The 22008-nt window shown below is 41.8% G+C and overlaps 1 protein-coding gene across 1 annotated transcript in view; it reads left to right on the forward strand.

Annotated features, from left to right (window-relative positions):
- Positions 1-22008, forward strand: part of LOC140185869 (hyaluronan-binding protein 2-like) — a 71370-nt gene that overhangs the window by 8404 nt on the left and 40958 nt on the right. Inside the window, exons 3-6 of the mRNA XM_072239665.1 lie at positions 3514-3612; positions 5443-5511; positions 9663-9770; positions 20698-20814. Of these exons, the coding sequence (XP_072095766.1) occupies positions 3514-3612; positions 5443-5511; positions 9663-9770; positions 20698-20814 (393 nt within the window). The remainder of the gene's footprint in view (positions 1-3513; positions 3613-5442; positions 5512-9662; positions 9771-20697; positions 20815-22008) is intronic.

Genomic DNA, 22008 nt, shown 5'->3' on the forward strand with positions numbered 1-22008 from the left:
AAGTCAGCATGGATTTGTGAAAGGAAAATCATGTCTGACGAATCTCATAGAATTTTTTGAGGATGTAACTAGTAGAGTGGATAGGGGAGAACCAGTGGATGTGGTATATTTGGATTTTCAAAAGGCTTTTGACAAGGTCCCACACAGGAGATTAGTGTGCAAACTTAAAGCACACGGTATTGGCGGTAAGGTATTGATGTGGATAGAGAATTGGTTAGCAGACAAGAAGCAAAGGGTGGGAATAAACGGGACCTTTTCAGAATGGCAGGCAGTGACTAGTGGGGTACCGCAAGGCTCAGTGCTGGGACCCCAGTTGTTTACAATATATATTAATGACTTGGATGAGGGAATTAAATGCAGCATCTCCAAGTTTGCGGATGACACGAAGCTGGGCGGCAGTGTTAGCTGTGAGGAGGATGCTAAGAGGATGCAGAGTGACTTGGATAGGTTGGGTGAGTGGGCAAATTCATGGCAGATGCAATTTAATGTGGATAAATGTGAAGTTATCCACTTTGGTGGCAAAAATAGGAAAACAGATTATTATCTGAATGGTGGCCGATTAGGAAAGGGGGAGGTGCAACGAGACCTGGGTGTCATTATACACCAGTCATTGAAGGTTGGCATGCAGGTACAGCAGGCGGTGAAAAAGGCAAATGGTATGCTGGCATTTATAGCGAGAGGATTCAAGTACAGGAGCAGGGAGGTACTACTGCAGTTGTACAAGGCCTTGGTGAGACCACACCTGGAGTATTGTGTGCAGTTTTGGTCCCCTAATCTGAGGAAAGACATCCTTGCCATAGAGGGAGTACAAAGAAGGTTCACCAGATTGATTCCTGGGATGGCAGGACTTTCATATGAAGAAAGACTGGATGAACTGGGCTTGTACTCGTTGGAATTTAGAAGACTGAGGGGGGATCTTATTGAAACATATAAAATCCTAAAGGGATTGGACAGGCTAGACGCAGGAAGATTGTTCCTGATGTTGTAGAAGTCCAGAACGAGGGGTCACAGTTTGAGGATAAAGGGGAGGCCTTTTAGGACCGAGATTAGGAAAAACTTCTTCACACAGAGAGTGGTGAATCTGTGGAATTCTCTGCCACAGGAAACAGTTGAGGCCAGTTCATTGGCTATATTTAAGAGGGAGTTAGATATGGCCCTTGTGGCTAAAGGGATCAGGGGGTATGGAGGGAAGGCTGGTGCAGGGTTCTGAGTTGGATGATCAGCCATGATCATAACAAATGGCGGTGCAGGCTCGAAGGGCCGAATGGCCTACTCCTGCACCTATTTTCTATGTTTCTATGCTTCTATTTCCAGTCAAATCGAACAGAGAGGGTAGATTTGACTGGATCACCAAACTTCACTAAAAAGTCAAGTGAGAGCATGTGGTTGGTTGTGGTTATTTGAGCTATATTAATGCTTTTGATTAATTGACATATCCAGTGTGATTCTAAATGCACTTATCTGTTTTTTTTTACATTTGCGTTTTTTATGATTCAGATGTGTTTTATCTGTTTTTGTAAGACATTTGATATCAGTGAGAAAGTCTTCTGATGCCATGACTTGTCGGGGATTTAGTTTTCTCTGTGTGTGCTCTCGTTACTGCTCACAGCCGATTCTACCTTGTGGAAAGGCTGGAGCAGCAAGGCGAGTGGAACTTGCAGGACAGGCTGCTGTAAAGTGTGAGGGTGGCAGCAGGCATCCCATAGAGGTAAACACGAGGTACAAGGCTGGTCCGAACGCACCTTCCAGCCTGTTGGTATGGTTATGTCTTCGTATTTTCAGGATACAGCACTCACAGAACATAAAACATTACAGCACAGTACAAGTCCTTCTGCTCACAATATTGTGCTGACATTTTAACCTACTCCATGATCAATTTAACCCTTCCCTCCTACATAGCCTTCCATTTTTCTTTCATCCGTGTGCCTATCTAAGAGGTTCTTAAATGTCTCTGATGTATCTGCGTCTACCACCACCCCGGTAATGCATTTCATGCACCAACGTTTCTCTGTGTAAAATAAAAACCTACCTGGGACAATGTCCCGAAACTTTTCCTTCCAATCACCTTAAAATTATGGCTCCTCATATTGTCCATTTCCACCCTGGAAAAAGTCCTTTGTTCTCAACTCTGTCTTTACCTCTTAATATCTCATCACCTCTATCAAGTCACCTCTTATCTTCCTTCACTCTAAAGAAAAAAGTCCTAGCTCGCTCACCCTATCCTCATAAGTAAGACATGCTCTCTAATCCAGGCACCATCCTAGTAAATCTCCTCTGCACCCTCTCTGAAACTTCCACGTCCTTCCTATCATAAGGCAACCAGAACTGAACACAATCTTTCCAGTGTGGTCTAACTAAAATTCAACAGAACTGCAATATTACCTTGCTGCTCCTGAAATCAATTGCCCAACTTATGGAGGCCAACACTTTTTATCCACCCTGTCAACTTGTGCGGCAACTTTGAGAGATCTCAAAATTCCACAAAATAAAATATTGCAGGAAAGTCAGGAATCCCTGCCCAGTTCCCCTAGTCACCACTGCATTAACAGGTCACGACTGAATAGGCAAAAAGATCAATTCAGCTCCTGAATATTATCCAGTAGCCTTTAGTGGCAAAATACACATATTAATATTAATTGACAGTAGTATTAGGGAAAGCTGTAGCTTCCTGTGATTGGATAGTTGAATATCACTAACCATCTCAGCCTCCTTGCCCACTGTACCAGATGACATCTGGCGCCTTTGAGTTCTACAGCCAACATGACTCATTTTCTTTAGAGAAAAAGGGCAAATAAGAGAATGCTAAATGCATCCAAAATCATCCTTGATGTGAATGACTAATTACACTTTCCTTAACATTTGCCTTCATGTAAATAGATTATGAAGTTATTAAATACAGCAATTCATCTAAATTATTTGAACCTGCATTTCAAAAAAAAGTGGACCACCGTATAGAGTTCCACCTCTGTATTATGTGCTATTAATTGTAAATACCTTTATAAATAAAATGCATTTATTAGAGTCAGAACTCTACAGCTCAGAAACAAACCATTTGGCCCATCTAGTCCATGCTAACCTAATCTTCTGCTCGTACCTGCACCCGGATAATCTCCTTCTAAGTTCCTTCTATTCAATCTTCTCTTACAGTAAATGTTACGTTTGAACACACTCCTACCACTTTCACTAGCAGATCGTTCCGCACTTGCTCCACCCTCGGGGTGAGAAATTATTTTGTTTTTGCAAAAGAGTAGAAAAGAAATCTTCAGTTGGGGTTTCTGATGTGAAGGGGTTCCTGTGCAAGAGGAAAGTACTTTTACCAATAATTAACGTGGGTGTATGAGCTGGCTTATGCACTTGCCTAAAATAACAAGATCCTGAAAATTTCCCTGTAATCCCTTTAAATGTATAACCAAAAACAAACATCTTCAACGTTGTGAGGGCAACTATCTGAATAAAAAGTAAATATTTCTCAAGACAAATTCTCCAGAATCATTGATAAAATCTTCTTCTCAGGGAGTCCCTCGGGGTCAAGGTTGACTCGTGTCCACGCAACTCCTGTGAGCTCTGAAGTGTCTGAAGAGTCCTTTGTGGGATCGGCAGACTCAGCCACAGGTGGGGCAGGTGGTGCTTGACGGTGTGGGGAGGAGGGTGGGTTATTGGGATGTCACATGCTCCTTGAGTTCTTTGCGCGCTCTCACAGCCCTGTTTGAGTTGACTCCTAAGACACAGACACTGATCAACGTCTTTCAGGAATCTTGATCGTCAGGAGGGGTGACCTCATTGAAACCGAGCAAATGTTGAAAGGGCTCGATGGTATGGGTGTGGAGAGGATGCTTCCTATGGTGAGGGAGGCCTAGAACCAGACACAGGCTCAGAGTAGAGAGGTGTCATTTTAGAACAGAGAGGAGGAGGAATTTCTTTAGCCAAAGAGTAGTTGCCACAGGCAGCTGTGGAGGCCAAGACTTTATGTAAATTTATGGAAGAAGTTGATAGATTCTTGATTATTCACAGCATGAAGGGATATGGGGAGAAGGCAGGAGATTGGGGCTGAGAGGGAAAGTGGATCAGCTATGATGAAATGCTGGAGCAGACTCAATGGGCTGAATGGCCTAATTCTGCTCTTATGTCTTATGGTCTTATGATCTTAGGAAGGGCAATTTGAAGCAGAGGGCACAAGGTGGATGAGGTACTTTATTTTGTAACATCCAAGATAAAGTCTTCCCCTCATTTGTTTCAGTCAATCAATTAATGATGACTTGGAATTCAGCCTCCAAATAGGAACATCTGCAAGTATACTCTGCATAAAGTAAAAACACTTCTGAGGCTGAGAGACAATCTTGTTTTTGGAGAGGAGACAATCAAAGTTTATGAGCTTCCTGCTTGGCCTATTCATTGACACTCTCAAGCAGGAAGCATGTTAGAGGTGAGGTGAAGTATTGCAGAGGAAGGTTAAAAAGCAGTTAGGTGTGATAACACGGCCTTGCTTTGACCTCCGCCTGTGATGGGATGGGTCAATGACATACCTATTGATCAGGATTAAGACTTACGCATAATCAGAAAGCAGATTTTATTTATTTATTTTTTATTTAAAGAAACAGCATGGTACAGACCCTTCCATCCCAACAAGCCCATGCTGCCCATGTGATCAATTACTTTACTAACCCGCTGTATGTTTTTGGAATGTTGGTGGAAACCGGAGCACCCGGAGGAAACTTGTGCGGTCTTGGGGAGAACGTACAAACTACTTCCAGACTGCAGCAGGAATTGAACCCTGGCCGCTGATCCTTTAATGGTGTTATGCTGCCGTGCTGCCGTAGAGGGGTAAAAAATTCCTGAGCCATGCTTGAGAAAATGACATCATAATCCCTCCTGGCTGATGGAGAAGGAAAGTTTTTGTGAAGTCAGTGAAGGCCACATATGGGTTAATGTCACACTCTGCACTTTCCCAGACGTCTCTATAGTTACCACAATGTGACTTGCCTCTATTTCTGATGATGGTTCTGTGCTTGGTCCATCTCAGATCTGTGAGGATGCTCTCCTCTTCCCATTTTAGGGTTACTTGTTCAGTATGTTCCAGGCCAGGTTTTCTTGCTTAATATTATTGGATAATTCTTGACAACCTCTTGCTTGGGAGGCTGCACTGAAATAGTGGTGGGTGACATGCTTTGGGATGGAATCAAGAATGTTTGTGTAAAACATATTTGAAGAAATCCTTGAAACTCTCTTTTTCCATTGGCGATGGCTGTTTTACTGTCTCTGATGAGAGAGCTCTCTCCAATGGTTGTTCCCAAGAGGGTGGGTTTGGATGTTTGGGTGATAAAAATATTTACTTGTAAAAAGATAAATGTTTTGTTTGGAAAACTGGGAAATAATGCAAAGTTAATGTTTTAAGTCTGAACCAACTTTACAGTGAAACTAATACTTAAATTGTTTTAATCGTAGGGGACGATCATGGGGGGATAGATGAAGAAGGTTATCCCAGTTGGATGGAATATTCCTACAATGATAATGGTTGGTTGACAATTTGTTTTGACTGTAACATTATCTTGCAGTTATGATTTATGTAGGAAGTCTGAATTGCCTGGGCAGCAGTACAGTATCTAACTTGTACATTTATGGAATTCTACAAATTTGTAAAGAAATGATAATGGCAGTAGATTTGTTTTTGTTCTCTCTTTGTGCTACGTACTCAACTTGTCAAGATTAGCTTCCTAAGAGCCTATGAGATCCTATTATTTCATGTTGTTTGTGAAAAAATTTTTACAATATACAATGAAAAAAACCCTACTCCAGATTGAATCATGGCCATCAAGGTAAGTGTGAACATCATCTCCAAACATCTAGTTGTCAGTGGTGTTTCAATCTGAAAACAGGAAACCCAGGATCACAGGGCCACAATGACCCTTTATGATAAGCATCATTTTTACCAGAAGGTGAAATCGATATTCATGCCATCAGGTTGGAGTCTATCCAGATGGAATTCAAGGTTGTTCCTCCACCCTGAAGGTGGCCTCATCGTGGCACACAATGAATGTTAGTGCACTGTGGAGTACTGAGGTACAGAGGAACCTCACTCTACAGGTCCAAGGATTCTTAAAGGTAGCAGCACAGATAGAAAAGGTGGTGAAGGAGGTATATAGGATATTTCCCTTCATTAGTGAGACGTAGAATAAAAGAGCAGGGAGGTGATATAGAATTTTATAATACATTGCATAAGCTACATCTGCAGGACTGCATATAGTTCTGGTTGCGACATTGCAGAAACAGCGTGATTGAACTGGTGTGGCTTCAGAGGAGAAGCTGGGCTTGTTCTCCATGGAGCGGAGAAGGCTGAAGAAGAAACTTGATGGAAGTAGACAAGGGGCACAAGTAGGGTAATAATAGGAAATGTTTCCCCTTGCCAAAGTTACCCAAAACCGATGGGGTCAGAAATAAGACCATAAGACATAGGAGCAGAATTAGACCATTCAGCCATCAAGTCCGCTGGGCCATTTCATCATGGTTGATCCCGGATCCCATTCAACCACATACACCTGCCCAGTCACCATATCTCTTGATGCCCAGCCAATCAGGAATCTATCAACTTCCACTTTGAATATACCCATAGGATGTTTTGTTAAGCAGCCTCGTGTGAGGCACCTTATCAAATACCTTCTGAAAATCTAAGTAAAGGATATCAACTGCCTCTCCCTTGTCCAACCTGCTTGGTACTTCCTCAAAGAATTCCAACAGATGTGTCAGGCAAGATTTCCCTTTACAGAAACCATACCGACTTTGACTTATTTTATAATTAGTTTCCAAGTACCCCGAAACCTCGTCCTTAATAATGAACTTCAACACTTTCCTAACCATTGAGGTTAGGCTAACTGGCCTATAATTTCCTCTCTTTTGCCTTCCTCCCTTCCTAAAGAATGGAGTGACATTTGTAATTTTCCAGTCCTCTGGGACCAAGCCAGAATCAAGTAATTCTTGAAAGGCTATGACCAATGCATCCGTTATCTCTTCAGCAACCTCTCTCAGGATTCTGAGATGTAGTCCACCTGGTCCAGATGACTTATCCACTTTAAGACCTTTGAGTTTATCTCGCACTTTTTCCTTTGTAATAGCAATGGCACTCATTTCTGCTCCGACACTCACAGACCTCTGGCATACAGCCAGTGTCTTCCACAGTAAATACTGAAGTATTTATTAAGTTCATCTGCATTTTCTTTAACCTCACCTACATCATTTCCAGTGGTCCAATATCAACTCTCACCTCCCTTTTATTCTTTATATAACTGAAAAGACTTTTAGTATTCTGCTTTATTATCATCTAATTTGCCTTCATATTTCATCTTTTCCCCTCTTTTAGTTGCCTTGTGTTGGATTTCAAAAACTTCCCAATCATCCAACGTCCCACTCACTTTTACTACTTTATATATCCTTTCCTTGGCCTTTATGCAGTCCTTAACTTCCCTTGTCAGTGGCAGTTGCCTAGCCCTGCCATTTGAGAACAACTTCTTCTGTGGGACGTATCTATCCTGTACTTCGTGAACTATTCCCAGAAACTTCAGCCACCTCCGTTCTGCCATCATCCCCACCAGTATTCCCCTCCAATCCATCTGGGCAAGCTCCTCTCTCATGCCTCTGTGATTCCCTTTATTCCATTGCGATATTGTTATGTGTGACTTATGCTTCTCCCTCTCAAATTGCAATATAAATCCGATCATATTATGATCACTGCCTCCTAAGGGTTCTTTTACATTAAGCTGACCAATAAAATCTGGGTTATTACACAACACCCAATCTAGGATAGCCTTACCCCTAGTAGGCTCGAGCACAAGCTGCTCTAAAGATCCATCTTGTAGGCATTCAACAAATACCTTGTCTTGAGATCTGACACCATCCTGATTTTCCCAATCCCCTTGCATATTGAAGTCCTCCATTACAATTGTGACATTACCCTTAATACAAGCCCTTTCCAGCTCGTTTGCAATCTCAACCCCACATCTTGGCTACTATTTGGAGTAAGAGATTTTGTCAGGATCTGAGGAAGAACTTTTCATCAGAGGGTGGTTGGGATCTAGAACACACTGACTGAGTGATGTGGTAAATGCAGCTACTCAGACTGCATTTTAGAAGTATCTGTAAGGTGCAAAGTTCTTAGACACATAAATATAGCTAGGATGCCTAAGACTTTCACACAGTACAGTACTTGTCAATGTAGAGCAACATAAATCTGATGGGACCCAAGGATGTTGGGAAAGGCAAGGGTGGAGTGCCGTGGGAGAGGTGTAAGAAAGGTGTAGGAGTGCTGGGTCAGGGGTTGGCGCGGGTACAGGCACACCCAGCCCTGAGACGCCAGACAAGGGCATTTGATTCCAAACAATTGCTTTATTGATCATTACAGAAAGTTTCTTGGGTGTTTCCCAATCCTTCCCCTCTCCCTTCCCCTTTTCCCAACCATGATTCCCCTTTCCCTGCCACCCTTCCCACTGTCAGTCCACCACAGAGACCTATATCAGAATCAGGTTTATCATCACTTACATATGTCATGAAATTAGTTATTTTACTTTTGCAGCAGCAGTACAGTGCATTACATAAAATTACCACAGTACTGTGCAAAGGTCTTTACAACCCTAGCTATATATATGTGCCGAGGACTTTTGCACAGCACTATAGATGGACACTTGAATCACCAATACATGAAAAACTGCAGATAAAGTTCTGGAAAGCAGGATTTGTACAGATACGTAGTTGAAAGTCAGTTAGGACATAGTGGGCTAGGGGACCTGTTTCTCTATATAATGCTGTATGTCTCTACTGTGACTGAACGATGCAAAGAGTACGTATGGCATTTTCTCCAGAAATTACTTTGCATAGCATTTTCTTGAATTTTTTTGTAAAGCAGACTGCAGGCAAGAACAAAGTAAAATTTAAGGAGAATGGATATCAAGCCCTTTTCCATTAGTTCATAAATGCAAACATTTCTGCCATTTTCAGATTTCTTGCAGATCTAGCTTAAGACAAGAAAAACAGAATTAAGGTTTCCATTTCACCTGAAAAGCTAACTTTGATTCTCTATATGTTTTTCTTGCAACCAAAAAATGTGTATATTTTATGTTTAATTCATGTTTTTCTTGTGAATGCTGCTTATGTGGTGCTATGTGCCGGTGATGTTGCTGCAAATCAGTTTTTCATTGCACCTGCGAAGGCATGTACTGAATCTACTGATGCATATGACAATAAACTTTTACTTTGACTTTGAGACTCTGCACTTACTGTCAGAACTGCTAAGTATTTCCAGCATTTGTCCATTGTGTATGCTCCCATACACAACATAGTGCAGTGCAGCGCATAATGGGCCCTCAACCCCTGATGGTGTGTTGGACTACACAAACCTAATTCACAATCAATTTAACCTTCCCCCCTACATAGCTCATTACCCTCCATTTTCATTACATCTGTATGCCTATCAAAGAATCTCTTAAATGTTTTGATTGTATCAGACCCTACCACCATTCCTCCCAATGTGTTCCTGGCACCAAGCACTAAAGAAATCCTTCCTCTGAGAGCTCCCTTAAACTCTCCTCCAGTACCAACGTCCTCTGCTATCGATGTTAAAATTAAAACAGCTTCAAGCGTATGTGATGATCTATTAACAAAAACATTTTTGTTTCCAGATCCCTGTCTTTCAAACCCTTGCCAAAACCATGGAGTCTGTGAAACCACTGCTTCAGGCTACAACTGTCGGTGTCCTCGTCCATTCCATGGGAAAAGATGCCAGAGAAGTAACATGCTTTACCTTACAATTATATTAAAAACACTTAAAATCATATTTCCCAAAATATATAATGAATGTTCTTTCCATAGGTTATTGTGCACTCTCTGTAGCTCCCCCCCCCCACCCCCAGAAACATACAATACTGTTTAAAAGTCTTAGGCACCCTAGATGGTTCAAATGGTTTCAGATGGTATGGCCACCACAGAGCCCTGATCTCAACATCAGCGAGGCTGTCTGGGATTACCCGGAGAGGCTGAAGCAAGTGAGACAGCCAAAGTCTGCAAAAGAACTTTTGCAAGTTCTCCAAGATGCTTGGAACAACCTACCAGCCAATCTTCTTATAAAACTGTACAACAGTGTACCTAAGAGAATTGATGATGTTTTAAAGACAAAGGGGGACCACACCATATGTTGATTTGATTTAGTGTTTTTACTGTTTACTGCACTTTATAGTACATTTTTGATATTTAGTTTGAGTTCATGGGACTAGATGTTTCAATCTGCTTTTGATAAGCAGATCCTAACGGGTCATAGCTTGGATGTCTTGAGGTGAGGCTTGGCGGGTGTCAGATGCTTCCCTGGGGTCATCAGGTGAGCACCCTTCTTCTTAGATGTTTCGTCAATTTAAGCCTGCTGCATCTCCAGAGGGCTGAACGTGCAACCCGGCGTCCCAGGCGCACCCCCTTCACATCAGGCCACCCATGGGTCATTTTAGGGCCCAGCTGCCGTCATTTTTCTTCATCCATAACCAGTGGCTGCTTCACTCGGCTCCGTCCGAGAGATCTTTTATAGCTTGCCGTTGACCCTGGCCTCAGACTCCCAATTTCTTCAGCAGTCTGACCATGGAAGTAGTCACAAACCCTCTGCAGCCAACCTCCACTGGGAAGCTGTGCACCTCCCATCCACGCTGTTCAGCACCTGTGGCCAGCTCAGCTTTCCGCTCAATCACCTCGCAGACTGCATCTTCCCAGCTCTGAGATTACTACAGCCTTCAGACTGCTGGACCACAAGACCAAATCTGGTCAGAGGATTGTAGTGGCCACCTCCAGGGGAAATACTAGCCTTTTGTCAACGTCGACAGCCATGTTCTATTCACAAGCAGGCTCCAGTAGGCCTGACACCAACAATGTCACTGAGGGTGGCACTGTCTGTACTTGCTGGACAAAGGGGATGGTGGTTCTTCAAGTCATATGGGGCTTAGAGTTGTTATTCAGCCTCTGCCTCTCCACAATGGTTGTCAAACACCTGAGGACACAATCCCTGGTTGTGTCTCTACGTGTATCTTCCTTGAGTGAGGCCTACTTTGCAAGATGAGAGGACGTGCTTGAGGTTTGCTGTTCTTCTGCAGAGTGGACAAGCTGGGTCTTCACCGAGCCACTTGGTCAGATTTTTGGGAGTTGGAAGAACATCATAAACAGCACTTGTAAGGAAGCTAATCTTTCTTCCTTTTCCCATAAGTCTTTCCAGCTGAATTTTCTTTTCTCAATGTTTTCCCACCTTGTCCGCTGTCCCTGTTTTGCCTGAGACACTGCTCATGCATACCTCATCTACTCCTCCTGTCGCTATACTTCCTCCACCACCATAGCTCATCTTCGCTTTTGTGTTGTTGCCTTTTGTCAAAATGGCCTACTTGAGCCTGTGCCAAGGCCCCCTCTTCCAGATTGCACCCGGCCCACCATGTCTACAAACTGAGTGCTGCTTTTGCCTGTTCTACTGACTCTGCTGGACACCACTTTCTTCCTGTTCAGGTCCTGGGTGCAGTATCTGTCACGAGATTCTGAGAGTCATCTCAAGCCTCAATTTGGCACACTTGAACTCTTTAGTCAGCCCCGTGTCAGGCAACTGCAGAGCTCCTTTGTCACACAGGTAGATGTTACTTAGCGATCTTGGTAGGCCCATCCACTCCTTAATGAAGGAACTAACTGTCCTTTCCGGCTTTTCAACATGAGTGATGGGACTTCATACAGAGTCAGTGGCCGCAACACTCGAGGAAGCCATCCAAACTGAAGGCACCAGAGCTTGAGGTCTTATCGATGGCTTTAAGCCCTTTGATAATTTCTTCTCTCAGCAGTTTCACTTGATTTGTATCACTGAGGTTTTCATTGTAACAACAGCCCAAGCTTTTAACTGGCATTTCTGACACAGTAGGAATTACTTTCCCATCCACATGGAACCAGCCTTTCCCTGACTATAGAAATGCTCCTAGACTTCTTGGTTTTTGATATTTAGAAAATTATAAGTTCATTATTTCTGAAAGAACTTTCGCTTTACAGATTTTTTTTTACATGTGGCTATGACTTTTGCACAGTACTGTATTCGGGATACGGAACTCGGTAACTTGTAAGATTAAACCTGTATGGCCTAAAGCTATGTTGCAGTGTATTCTTTGCAATCCACTACCCCCTGAAAGCAAATCAGAATTATAACTGTTATATGCGGTTCTCTGTTTAATCGATCTATTAATGGATATTACAGTAGATGATGACATAACTGCTCATTTACTTTTGGTAGATGTCAGAATAATTTGAGAAAATGAGTTTTATTATTCTGATCAATGAAGCCTCACCAAATTTCTGATTAAAGTTCACAGAAATTGCAGATTCTGCAATACTATACCCCTTCTGCGTTTTTTTTTTGTTAGGGAACAGCAGGGCTGACTCCTTGTCTCATGTGGAGTAGATTTCTCTATTCCAGACTCCCGATCTGGGAAGGAGAAAGCCAGTAAGCAGGGAAGCATGAGGAGGGATTGAAGCTTATGGGTACAAGGCAGGGGGCAGCAACTAGTAGAGAACAGGAAAAGTGGCAGGCACGGTGGATTGCCTGCAGGTCTTTTAGGGAGTCAGACCGTCCACACTGTGACGATGGATTGGCAAATCTCTTGTGACTGGATCAAACTAGTTCAAGAGGGATTTCAAACCAGCTGACGCCCAGCTCATTTCTGGGCCCTCACTAAAGGATGTTGGCTTGTTAAGGAGAGACATCAACAGAGTCCCAACATGAATCAGAATTCGGTTTAATATCACCAGCATATGTCATAAAATCTGTTGCCTTTGCAGCGGCATCACAATGCAATACATAATAATAGAGGAAAAAGTTAATTACAGAAGAATAGTTATATTAAGTAGTTAAATAAGTATTGCAAAAGGAGAAATAAAAAAGTGATGAGGTAGTTTTCATGGGTTCAATGTCCATTCGGAAATCAGCTGGCAGTGGGGAAGAAGCTGTTCCTGAATCACTGAGCATGTGCTTTCCGGCTTCTGTACCTCCTCCCTGATGGTAGCAATGAGAACAAGGCATCTCCTGGGTGATGGGGGTCCTTAATGACGGATACTGCCTCTTTGAGCCATCATTCCTTGAAGATGTCCTGGATACTACAGAAGCTAGTGTCCATGATGGAGCTAAGTTTACAACTCTCTGCAGCTTATCTCGATTCTGTACAGTAGCTCCCCCACACACCCCCGCCCATAGCAAACAGTGATGCAGCCGATTAGAATGCTTTCTGCTGTACATGTGTAGAAATTTGCGAATCAAGAAACGATGTCACTAATAGCAAGTATAGATGTTTTTATTATGTATGAAAGGTGCTTTATGTGATTTAGACTGCTTTTCCTTCCAGAAGTAAACTATTATTTGCAAATCACTGCTCCTAATAAACAGTCACAGTTACTTCTCTACAATATTGTGTGTCTTGTCTGTAATTCAGCCATTATTGATTAAAGTTCGTCCTGCAGTGATGTAGGCCTTTGCAAATCAACCAACAGAATGACTGTAAACCAATATAAATATGATTTGGAGCAGCTTTTCTGCTTACTAATTTTCTTTTACACAGAACATCATAAGATTTTAAGTATAGTATATGTACTAGGCATGCCAGGTTTACATGCATTTTTAATGTTGCTTTAAATAAAACATGTTATAAGCCAGAACTGTACTCAAAAGAGATCACCTTTCCTGGATTCATTAGCCAGTATAGGGAAATTCTGCAAATTGCATTGCTTTGCTGGTCTTAAAGAAATCTTCAAAGTTAAGTTGGATTTTCTAGATGCAAAGAGATTGGCTGCATAGTTCTATACATTCCTAAATTGTTTCAAAGTTACTAAGAAACTGATTACTATTTCATTCGTTCATTATGTGCTATGTCCATGAGCATGATTGTGCTTGGCAAATTTTACTACAGAAGTGGTTTGCCATTGCCTTCTACTGGGCAGTGTCTTTGCAAGATAGGCGACCCCAGCCATTATCAATACTCTTCAGAGATTGTCTGCCTGGTGTCAGTGGTCACATAACCAGGACTTGTGATATGCACCAGCTGCTAAGATGACCAACCACCACTGTTCCTGTGGTTTCAGGCAGCCCTGATCAGGCAGCTAAGCAGGTGCTACACCTTGCCCAAGAGTGATCCACAGGCAATTGCACAGAAGGAGCACCTTACATCTCCTTTGGTGGAGATGTATCCCCACTGATTACTATATCCCAAACTAATTAGGAAATGACTCGAAATTTGCTTTGAAGAATAGGTTTCAGTCATTTAAAATTCAATTGCTATTGGTGAACTGACACTAATATTAAATATATTTGTTTTATATGATAGTCGGTAGTAGGTAGTAGGGATAGTCCGGGTAATTATAGACCAGTGAGCCTTACATCTAGGGTGGGAAAGCTGTTGGAAAAAATTCCTAGAGATAGGATCTATGGGCATTTAGAGAACCATGGTCTGATCAGGGGCAGTGAGCATGGCTTTGTGAAGGGCAGATCATGTCTAACAAGCCTGATAGAGTTCTTTGAGGAGGAGACCAAGCATATAGATGAGGGTAGTGCAGTGGATGTGACCTACATGGATTTTAGTAAGGCATTTGACAAGGTTCCACATGGTAGGCTTATTCAGAAGGTCAGAAGGCATGGGATCCAGGGAAGTTTGGCCAGGTGGATTCAGAATTGGCTTGCCTGCAGAAGGCAGAGGGTCGTGGTGGAGGGAGTACATTAGATTGGAGGGTTGTGACTAGTGGTGTCCCACAAGGATCTGTTCTGGGACCTCTACTTTTCCTGATTTTTATTAACGACCTGGATGTTGGGGTAGAAGGGTGGGTTGGCAAGTTTGCAGACGACACAAAGGTTGGTGGTGTTGTAGATAGTGTAGAGGATTGTCAAAGATTGCAGAGAGACATTGATAGGATGCAGAAGTGGACTGAGAAGTGGCAGATGGATTTCAACCCAGAGAAGTGTGAGGTGGTACACTTTGGAAGGAAAAACTCCAAGGCAGAGTAGAAAGTAAATGGCAAGATATTTGGTAGTGTGGAGGAGCAGAGGGATCTGGGGGTACGTGTCCACAGATCCCTGAAAGTAGCCTCACAGGTAGATAGGGTATTTAAGAAAGCTTATGGGGTGTTAGCTTTCATAAGTCGAGGGATAGAGTTTAAGAGTCGCGATGTAATGATGCAGCTCTATAAAACTCTGGTTAGGCCACACTTGGAGTACTGTGTCCAGTTCTGGTCACCTCACTATAGGAAGGATGTGGAAGCATTGGAAAGGGTACAGAGGAGATTTACCAGGATGCTGCCTGGTTTAGAGAGTATGGATTATGATCAGAGATTAAGGGAGCTAGGGCTTTACTCTTTGGAGAGGAGGAGGATGAGAGGAGACTTGATGGAGGTGTACAAGATAATAAGAGGAATAGATAGAGTTGATAGCCAGCGCCTCTTCCCCAGGACACCACCGCTCAATACAAGAGGACATGGCTTTAAGGTAAGGGGTGGGAAGTTCAAGGGGGATATTAGAGGAAGGTTTTTCACTCAGAGAGTGGTTACTGTGTGGAATGCACTGCCTGAGTCAGTGGTGGAGGCAGATACACTAGTGAAATTTAAAAGACTACTAGACAGGTATATGGAGGAATTTAAGGTGGGGGGTTATATGGGAGGCAGGGTTTGAGGGTCGGCACAACATTGTGGACCAAAGGGCCTGTAATGTGCTGTAGTATTCTACGTTCTATGATAAGTCCATATTCACTGCAATTAACTAAGTATTACCAAGTTTTTCATTATAGTAGGAAATATGTTTAAAAGTAGCAATATTTTTGGAAATAAAATGTACCATGCTGCCTAGTTAGCTGACTAATGACCAATATTGCAATCCCTGACATGTAAATGAGTTTAGATGGAAATTCAAGAAAAAATGAAACTTTCCCAAAGTCATATCAATTTCAGATTAATTTGCATCCATATCACCAATTTTACACAGACTAGAAAATTTCCCCTTGGACTATGAAAGGTTATATTACTACTTCAATTTTTTTTATTGTAAGTCAAATGAACACATTCAATGAATCAATGAAAAGGCTTTGACCATTCATTTTGGGAGAGAAAGGTAAACAATATAAAACTCAACGTTCTTGCCATTCCTACAGTCAGTGACCACTTTATTAGGTACCTCCTGTAGCTAGTAAAGTGGCCGCTGAGTGTATGCTCATGGTCTTCTGCTGCTGTAGCCCATCCACTTCAAGGTTTGGCATGTACTGCATTCAGTTATTCTGCACACCACTGTGTAATTGTGGTTATTTGAGTTACTGTCACCTTCCTGTTAGGTTGAACCACTCTGGCCATTCTCCTTTGACCTTTCTCATTAACAAGGTGTTTTCACCCACAGGACCTAGTGGATTTTTTTGTTTTTCACATTATTCTCTGTAAACTCTAGAGACTATTATGCATGAAAATCTCAGGAGATTAGCAGTTTCTGAAATACTCAAATCACCCTCAATCATTCCTTGGTCAAAGTCACTTAGATCTATTTTTCCATTTTTTTTCCCTATTCTGATGTTTAGTGAACTGAACCTCTTGACCATGTCTGCATGCTTTTATGCTTTGAGTTGCTGCCGTGTGATTGGCCAATTAGATGTTTGTAATAACAAGTTGGTATACAGGCTATCTAATAAGGTAGTCACTGAGCATATAAGTAGCTTTAGCTAAGTCACAGTGGGGCAGTAATGGTGTAAATGGATTACAGTGCTTGATATTCCTGTGCTTTTCTCTTCTGTTCCAATTAGTCTTGGGGTGATAATAAAATGAAATCTATTGTTTGCCTTTAGATCAGGGTGTATCCCACACACATCATAGAAGAGTAATGTTTTCCAATACTTGAAGTTACTGTCCTGGTGGCTGGATCTATTGCTCCACAGCTGAGCAGATCTCCGCAGCAGCAACAGGTTTCTGCATTTCCACTATCCCCAACACCAGTAACTTGTGCTTAATGCTCATCAGTTCACTAACTACATGTCACTGGATGGATTTCGCAATGGTGCTGTTTGTGAAGAAGTCAACATTATAGGGTGCTTTGAAATTCTGAGCCTATGCAGACTTGGCAACAGGCCTTGTAAGTAATGTGCCAGTCATAGAAAAGCATAAGGGTGCCTTCAGTTCCACACCAGAATTTTAGTGAGGCTAGCTAGATTCAAGCTGCTAGAAGGAGAGTATTCATCAGTCTCCCCCATACTATCCCTGGCCTTTGGTGCAATCATAGCCTGTTAAATCTCTCATCGTAACTAAAGCCCTGCATTCTTGCCAATATCCTGGTTTATCTCTTCTGCACTCTTTCTGTGGCTACTACAATGCTCCAAACACAACTTAACCAATGCTTTTTTTACACAGGTGCCATGTAATGGCTCAAATCTTATATCCAAGCCCTCAGCCTATGGAGACAAAATTCCCAATGTCTTCTTCACTATCTGTCCATCTGTGTCATCATTGTTGGGGAAAATGAATTTGCACCCTAAGGTCTCTCTGCGTATCCTAGGCACTCACTCCTAGGTTCCTGCCATGTACTGTATATGACCTGCCAGTATTTGACATTCTAAATAAATTACATCAAATTTGTCTGGATTAAGTTTGAGTTGTACCTCTCCACCCAAATTTCCAACTGATCTATGTCGCTTTGTCCTTAGACAGCCTTCTTTTTATCTACATCTGCACCACTTTTTGTGCCATTAGCAAACTTATGGTGATGGGCTTGAGTAAATGTTCCCAATGGTGTTGGTCTCAAAGAGCTCTGGTTACCAAGCCCAGCTCCTGGCCTTCATGTATGGTTTAGCTACTAAGCCTAATGGAATCATTTTGACTGACAGAAGAAGGGGCAAAAGTGGGTTACGGGTACCTTAACATCAGTGGCTTTGTGCAGATGGGCTCATCAGTCATGATTGGCAGCATGCCTAGGAGAAGGAAAATTTTGACCTTAAAGCTCTGCTGCTTAGCGGCTATACCCACACATGGGGAAGGCTTCAGGAGTAAATTCCAAGGAATAGTCCAGAGCTGAGTCCTTAAGGCAGTCCTGCAACGATTTCAATACTGACTGGCAACTCCTGTAATGCCACTGGTGCCAAACTGTGTCAGTCCCTGCCATTCCTTTGGATTCATCTGCTGCATAGAGAGGGGGTCTTGCTACACGGGCAACAACTTGCTCTCCATATTGTACTGCCTTAGCATGCATATCATGTAGATCGCTGGGATGCAGCATTTGTGGTCTATCCTGACCAGTGAAAAGCCTCAAGGCTAACTTTCTAATCAGATCTCTTTATGGTCCATGCAGAACACACCTACCATCCTGCTTTCATTAGTGACTTCCTCAAATATTCAATTAGATTGTGAGAGGGGATTTCCCCAGCACTATACTATGCTGATTCCCCTGATAGATTCCTTCCTTGCTGAGTGAACACATGTCCTGTTCCTTATACTTTTTTCCCAACAATTTCATAACCACTAATGTGAGGCTCTCTAGCCTGTAATTTCCTGGCTTATTCCTGCTGTCCTTTTGGATAAGTGAACAATGTACTTTGAGTAAAGAATTGTGAAGAAAGGAATTGCTGCTGCCTCTGCAAGTAATTCCCTTGAAGACGGGATTCACACTGAACTGTAAGACAATGTGCAGGATTGGGAACCATTTACAATATTGAGATGTTGCCCAGCTGTTTAATGTGTGATAATAACAAAGACAAATTAAGGAAATAGGACCTGTCGTTACCTCTGGGCATTTCAAAGTGTTATCCAACTAATGAACTACTACTTAACAAATGCTCTTGAGTATCATTTTCTGTTCTGCTTGCTCTCAAGTAACTACCTCCTAATGATAGATCATTAACCTGGTATCTCAGTACAAGTATATAACTAATGTTGAACATGAACAATTTCATTAATGTGGCATCATCCATTTTTTTTGATGCAAAAAATATATATATTGCTTCATTCCTGCCTCTTCCACTGCTCAGGCAATATTTGCTGCTAGAATTATGTCACCTCACATCTGCAAATTTCATATTCAGGACGGGAATTTGAAGCGGTCGCCTTCATCACTGTTCAGTTAGTAATGAAGGAGCACTTTGAAAACTCGTTGTCCTCAGCTCCAGAAGGCACTAGAAACATGACACCATAACGTCGAAAATAAAAGCAAAACTCCAGACACATTCAGCGGATTTGGCAGTGCTGATGGGAGATAAAGTGTTAAACCATCGGTTTGATGAAGTTTCAAAGGATATTCCTTTACCCAGTTATGGGTCTGAAGCATTTCTTCATACCTGCCATCTGGCCTTCTGTGTATCTTCGTATGTCCTATTATAATTCAGTTTTCCAGCAATCTGCTTTATGACAGTACATTCCAAACCCTGCAAGTGCCACTTCTTTTCAGTCCATTCTACTCCTTCCCAGAAAGAAGGAATCCTTGCTCCTTTATTAAACACCACAATTCTTCTAAAGCAGGTTAAAATATCAAATGAGATTGTTTAATCTAAGGGACCACAATGGAAATGAGGTATATAAAGCAAAGTGATGCCATCTTCACCAAGGCAACTATGGGTAGTAATTCAACCATGAACAAAGCAACAAATCCCATTAGAGAATATTCTATAAATAACACAGACATTTAGAACAAATACATGTAAAATGTTTGTCTGTAAAATGTGACTTGGTCTGGAATTTTAAAAAATGGTAAGAGTCAAATGCAAAGTTCAAAGTACATTTATTATCAGAGTAGGTATGCGGTACACAACCCTGAGATTTGTCTTCCCACAGACAGGCACAAAAGAAAGAAACACCATGGAACCCATTCAAAGAAAGCATCAGACACCCAACGTGCAAAAAAAGAGAACAAATCGTGCAAACAACAAAAAAGAATGGGGGAAAAACACAGAATACAAAACATCAAACCACAGAGTCATTGAAACAGTCCAGGACTGTTCAGTTCAGTTCAGGTCAGTTAAGGTCTGCAGAATTCTGGGATGGAAGAGGGAGAGAAAACCCATAGCCAATCCAAATTAGCTTAAACTGAAACTGCCCTGAGGACAGACTACATGTTTGTAGTTTATTATAAAATCTACTACTCAGTAATTGTATTAATGAAACATTAACAAATATCAGAAATATATTTAAAAATAACCCTTCTAAATTAAATCAAAACAGGTTTTTTTTAAATCAGATTTTACAGTTTTTACAAGATTTGAATTAAATATCCTCTCTATATTACCAAAATAATTTTTTATTGAGATACAGCACAGAATAGGCCCTTCCAGTCCTTTGAGCCATGCCACCCAGCAATCCCCCAGTTTAACCCTGGCCTAATCAGGGGACAATTTACAATGACCAATTGACCTACTAACCGGTACATCTTAGGACAGTGGGAGGAAACCGGAGCAATTTGTCCCGTTGCAGCCAGAGGAAACCCCTGTGGTCACAGGGTGAACATCCAAACTCCTTACCGGCAGCAGCGAGAGTTGAACCCAGGTTGCTGGTACTATAAAGCACCATGCCAACCACTACACTACCATGCCACCCTATTTAGCTCATGGATGGTAAATAAACTAGAAATAAACAAAAATACTGATTTAATCATTGATCTGCTGCTATAAACCCATAGTAACTGAATGCAGAAGATTAGTATACATTCTCTATTTTTCTTTTCAGTAAACGATCCTTGCAAGAAAAAGACATGCAAAAATGGTGAATGCATTATCCAGCCCAACCCACCATATTACAAATGTAAATGCAAGCACCCGTACGTGCTCCCAGGATGCAAACGAGGTAAGATATGTTTTATTATGAACCATAAAATCTTTTGAAATCTGAAAATAAGCTCATTTCTGTCCTTTACAGTTAGTAGGTTCAGGGGTTTATATGGGCAGAAATGAGAGTAGTGGATTACCTAACTTTACTCAGTGACAAAGCTCATAAAGTGAGTAACTAAACCAGCAAAGCCATAAAAATAGAAGTATGAATTCAATCAGTGTTGTTCCTCAGTCTTTGTGTGTAGAATCGTAATTTCATGTCTTAATACAAAACAGAACAAGGCTACAAAGCAGCAACATTCCCTCTAATTTTTTTTTAAAACTGCACAGACCAACCATTGTTCTGAGCAGGAAGTTTTTGCATGGCCTGGAAAATGTAGGGCATTTTAAATGATTATATAGAAGAAAATTCCAGTTGTGTGGCAACAAAGGCTATGTGCACAAGAGCATTTCAGTTAATGCGCAGCCACACACCCATGCAGCTGAGAGCGAACAGTGAACAGCAATCTCTTTCCTCACTCCTCATTTCTTTGTCCCCTTGCAATCTGCTGTCTTTCACTCATGCCATTTTATCTTCTTTTGCCAATAATCTGTTTCAAGGGTTAATTTACAGGAGTCAGAGTCATATAGAACTATAGCCCAGCAGCTGGCCTTTTGGCCCATCGAGTCCATGCCGAACCATTTAAATTGCCAACTCCCACCATCCTGCACGCGGACCATAGTCATTCATGCCCCTACTATCCATGTACCTATCCAAACTTCTCTCAAATGTTGAAATCGAGCTAGCATGCACTACTTGCGCTGGCAGCTAGTTCCACACTCTCACCACCCTCTGAATGAAGAAGATTCCCTTCAATTTCCCCTTAATCTTTTCACCTTTCACCCTAAACCAACCAGCAGCTCTGAGATATGGGAGCAAATAGGAGCACACAAAGGAAACCACAGACATTCATCGAGGGAATATACATGCTCTGCTTCAACAGTTCCTACCATCAGGATTGAATCTGAGGGCCTGTAACTCTGAGGCAGCACCACAGTTGCTTATAAGAAACTGAAGTTTACTTTTTTTTTGCGTTCTTAATTAAATGTTCTATTATTCGTCCTCTTATTAATTTGTTTAGAAGATAATCCTTTTTAAAAAACTAGATCAAAATAAAGCAAAGATCGGTAATAAACTTAGGGATGAATCTATAAATAGAGGCGGCATTGG

The sequence above is a fragment of the Mobula birostris genome, chromosome 21 (assembly GCF_030028105.1).
Source record: "Mobula birostris isolate sMobBir1 chromosome 21, sMobBir1.hap1, whole genome shotgun sequence".
Classification (NCBI taxonomy): domain Eukaryota; kingdom Metazoa; phylum Chordata; class Chondrichthyes; order Myliobatiformes; family Myliobatidae; genus Mobula; species Mobula birostris.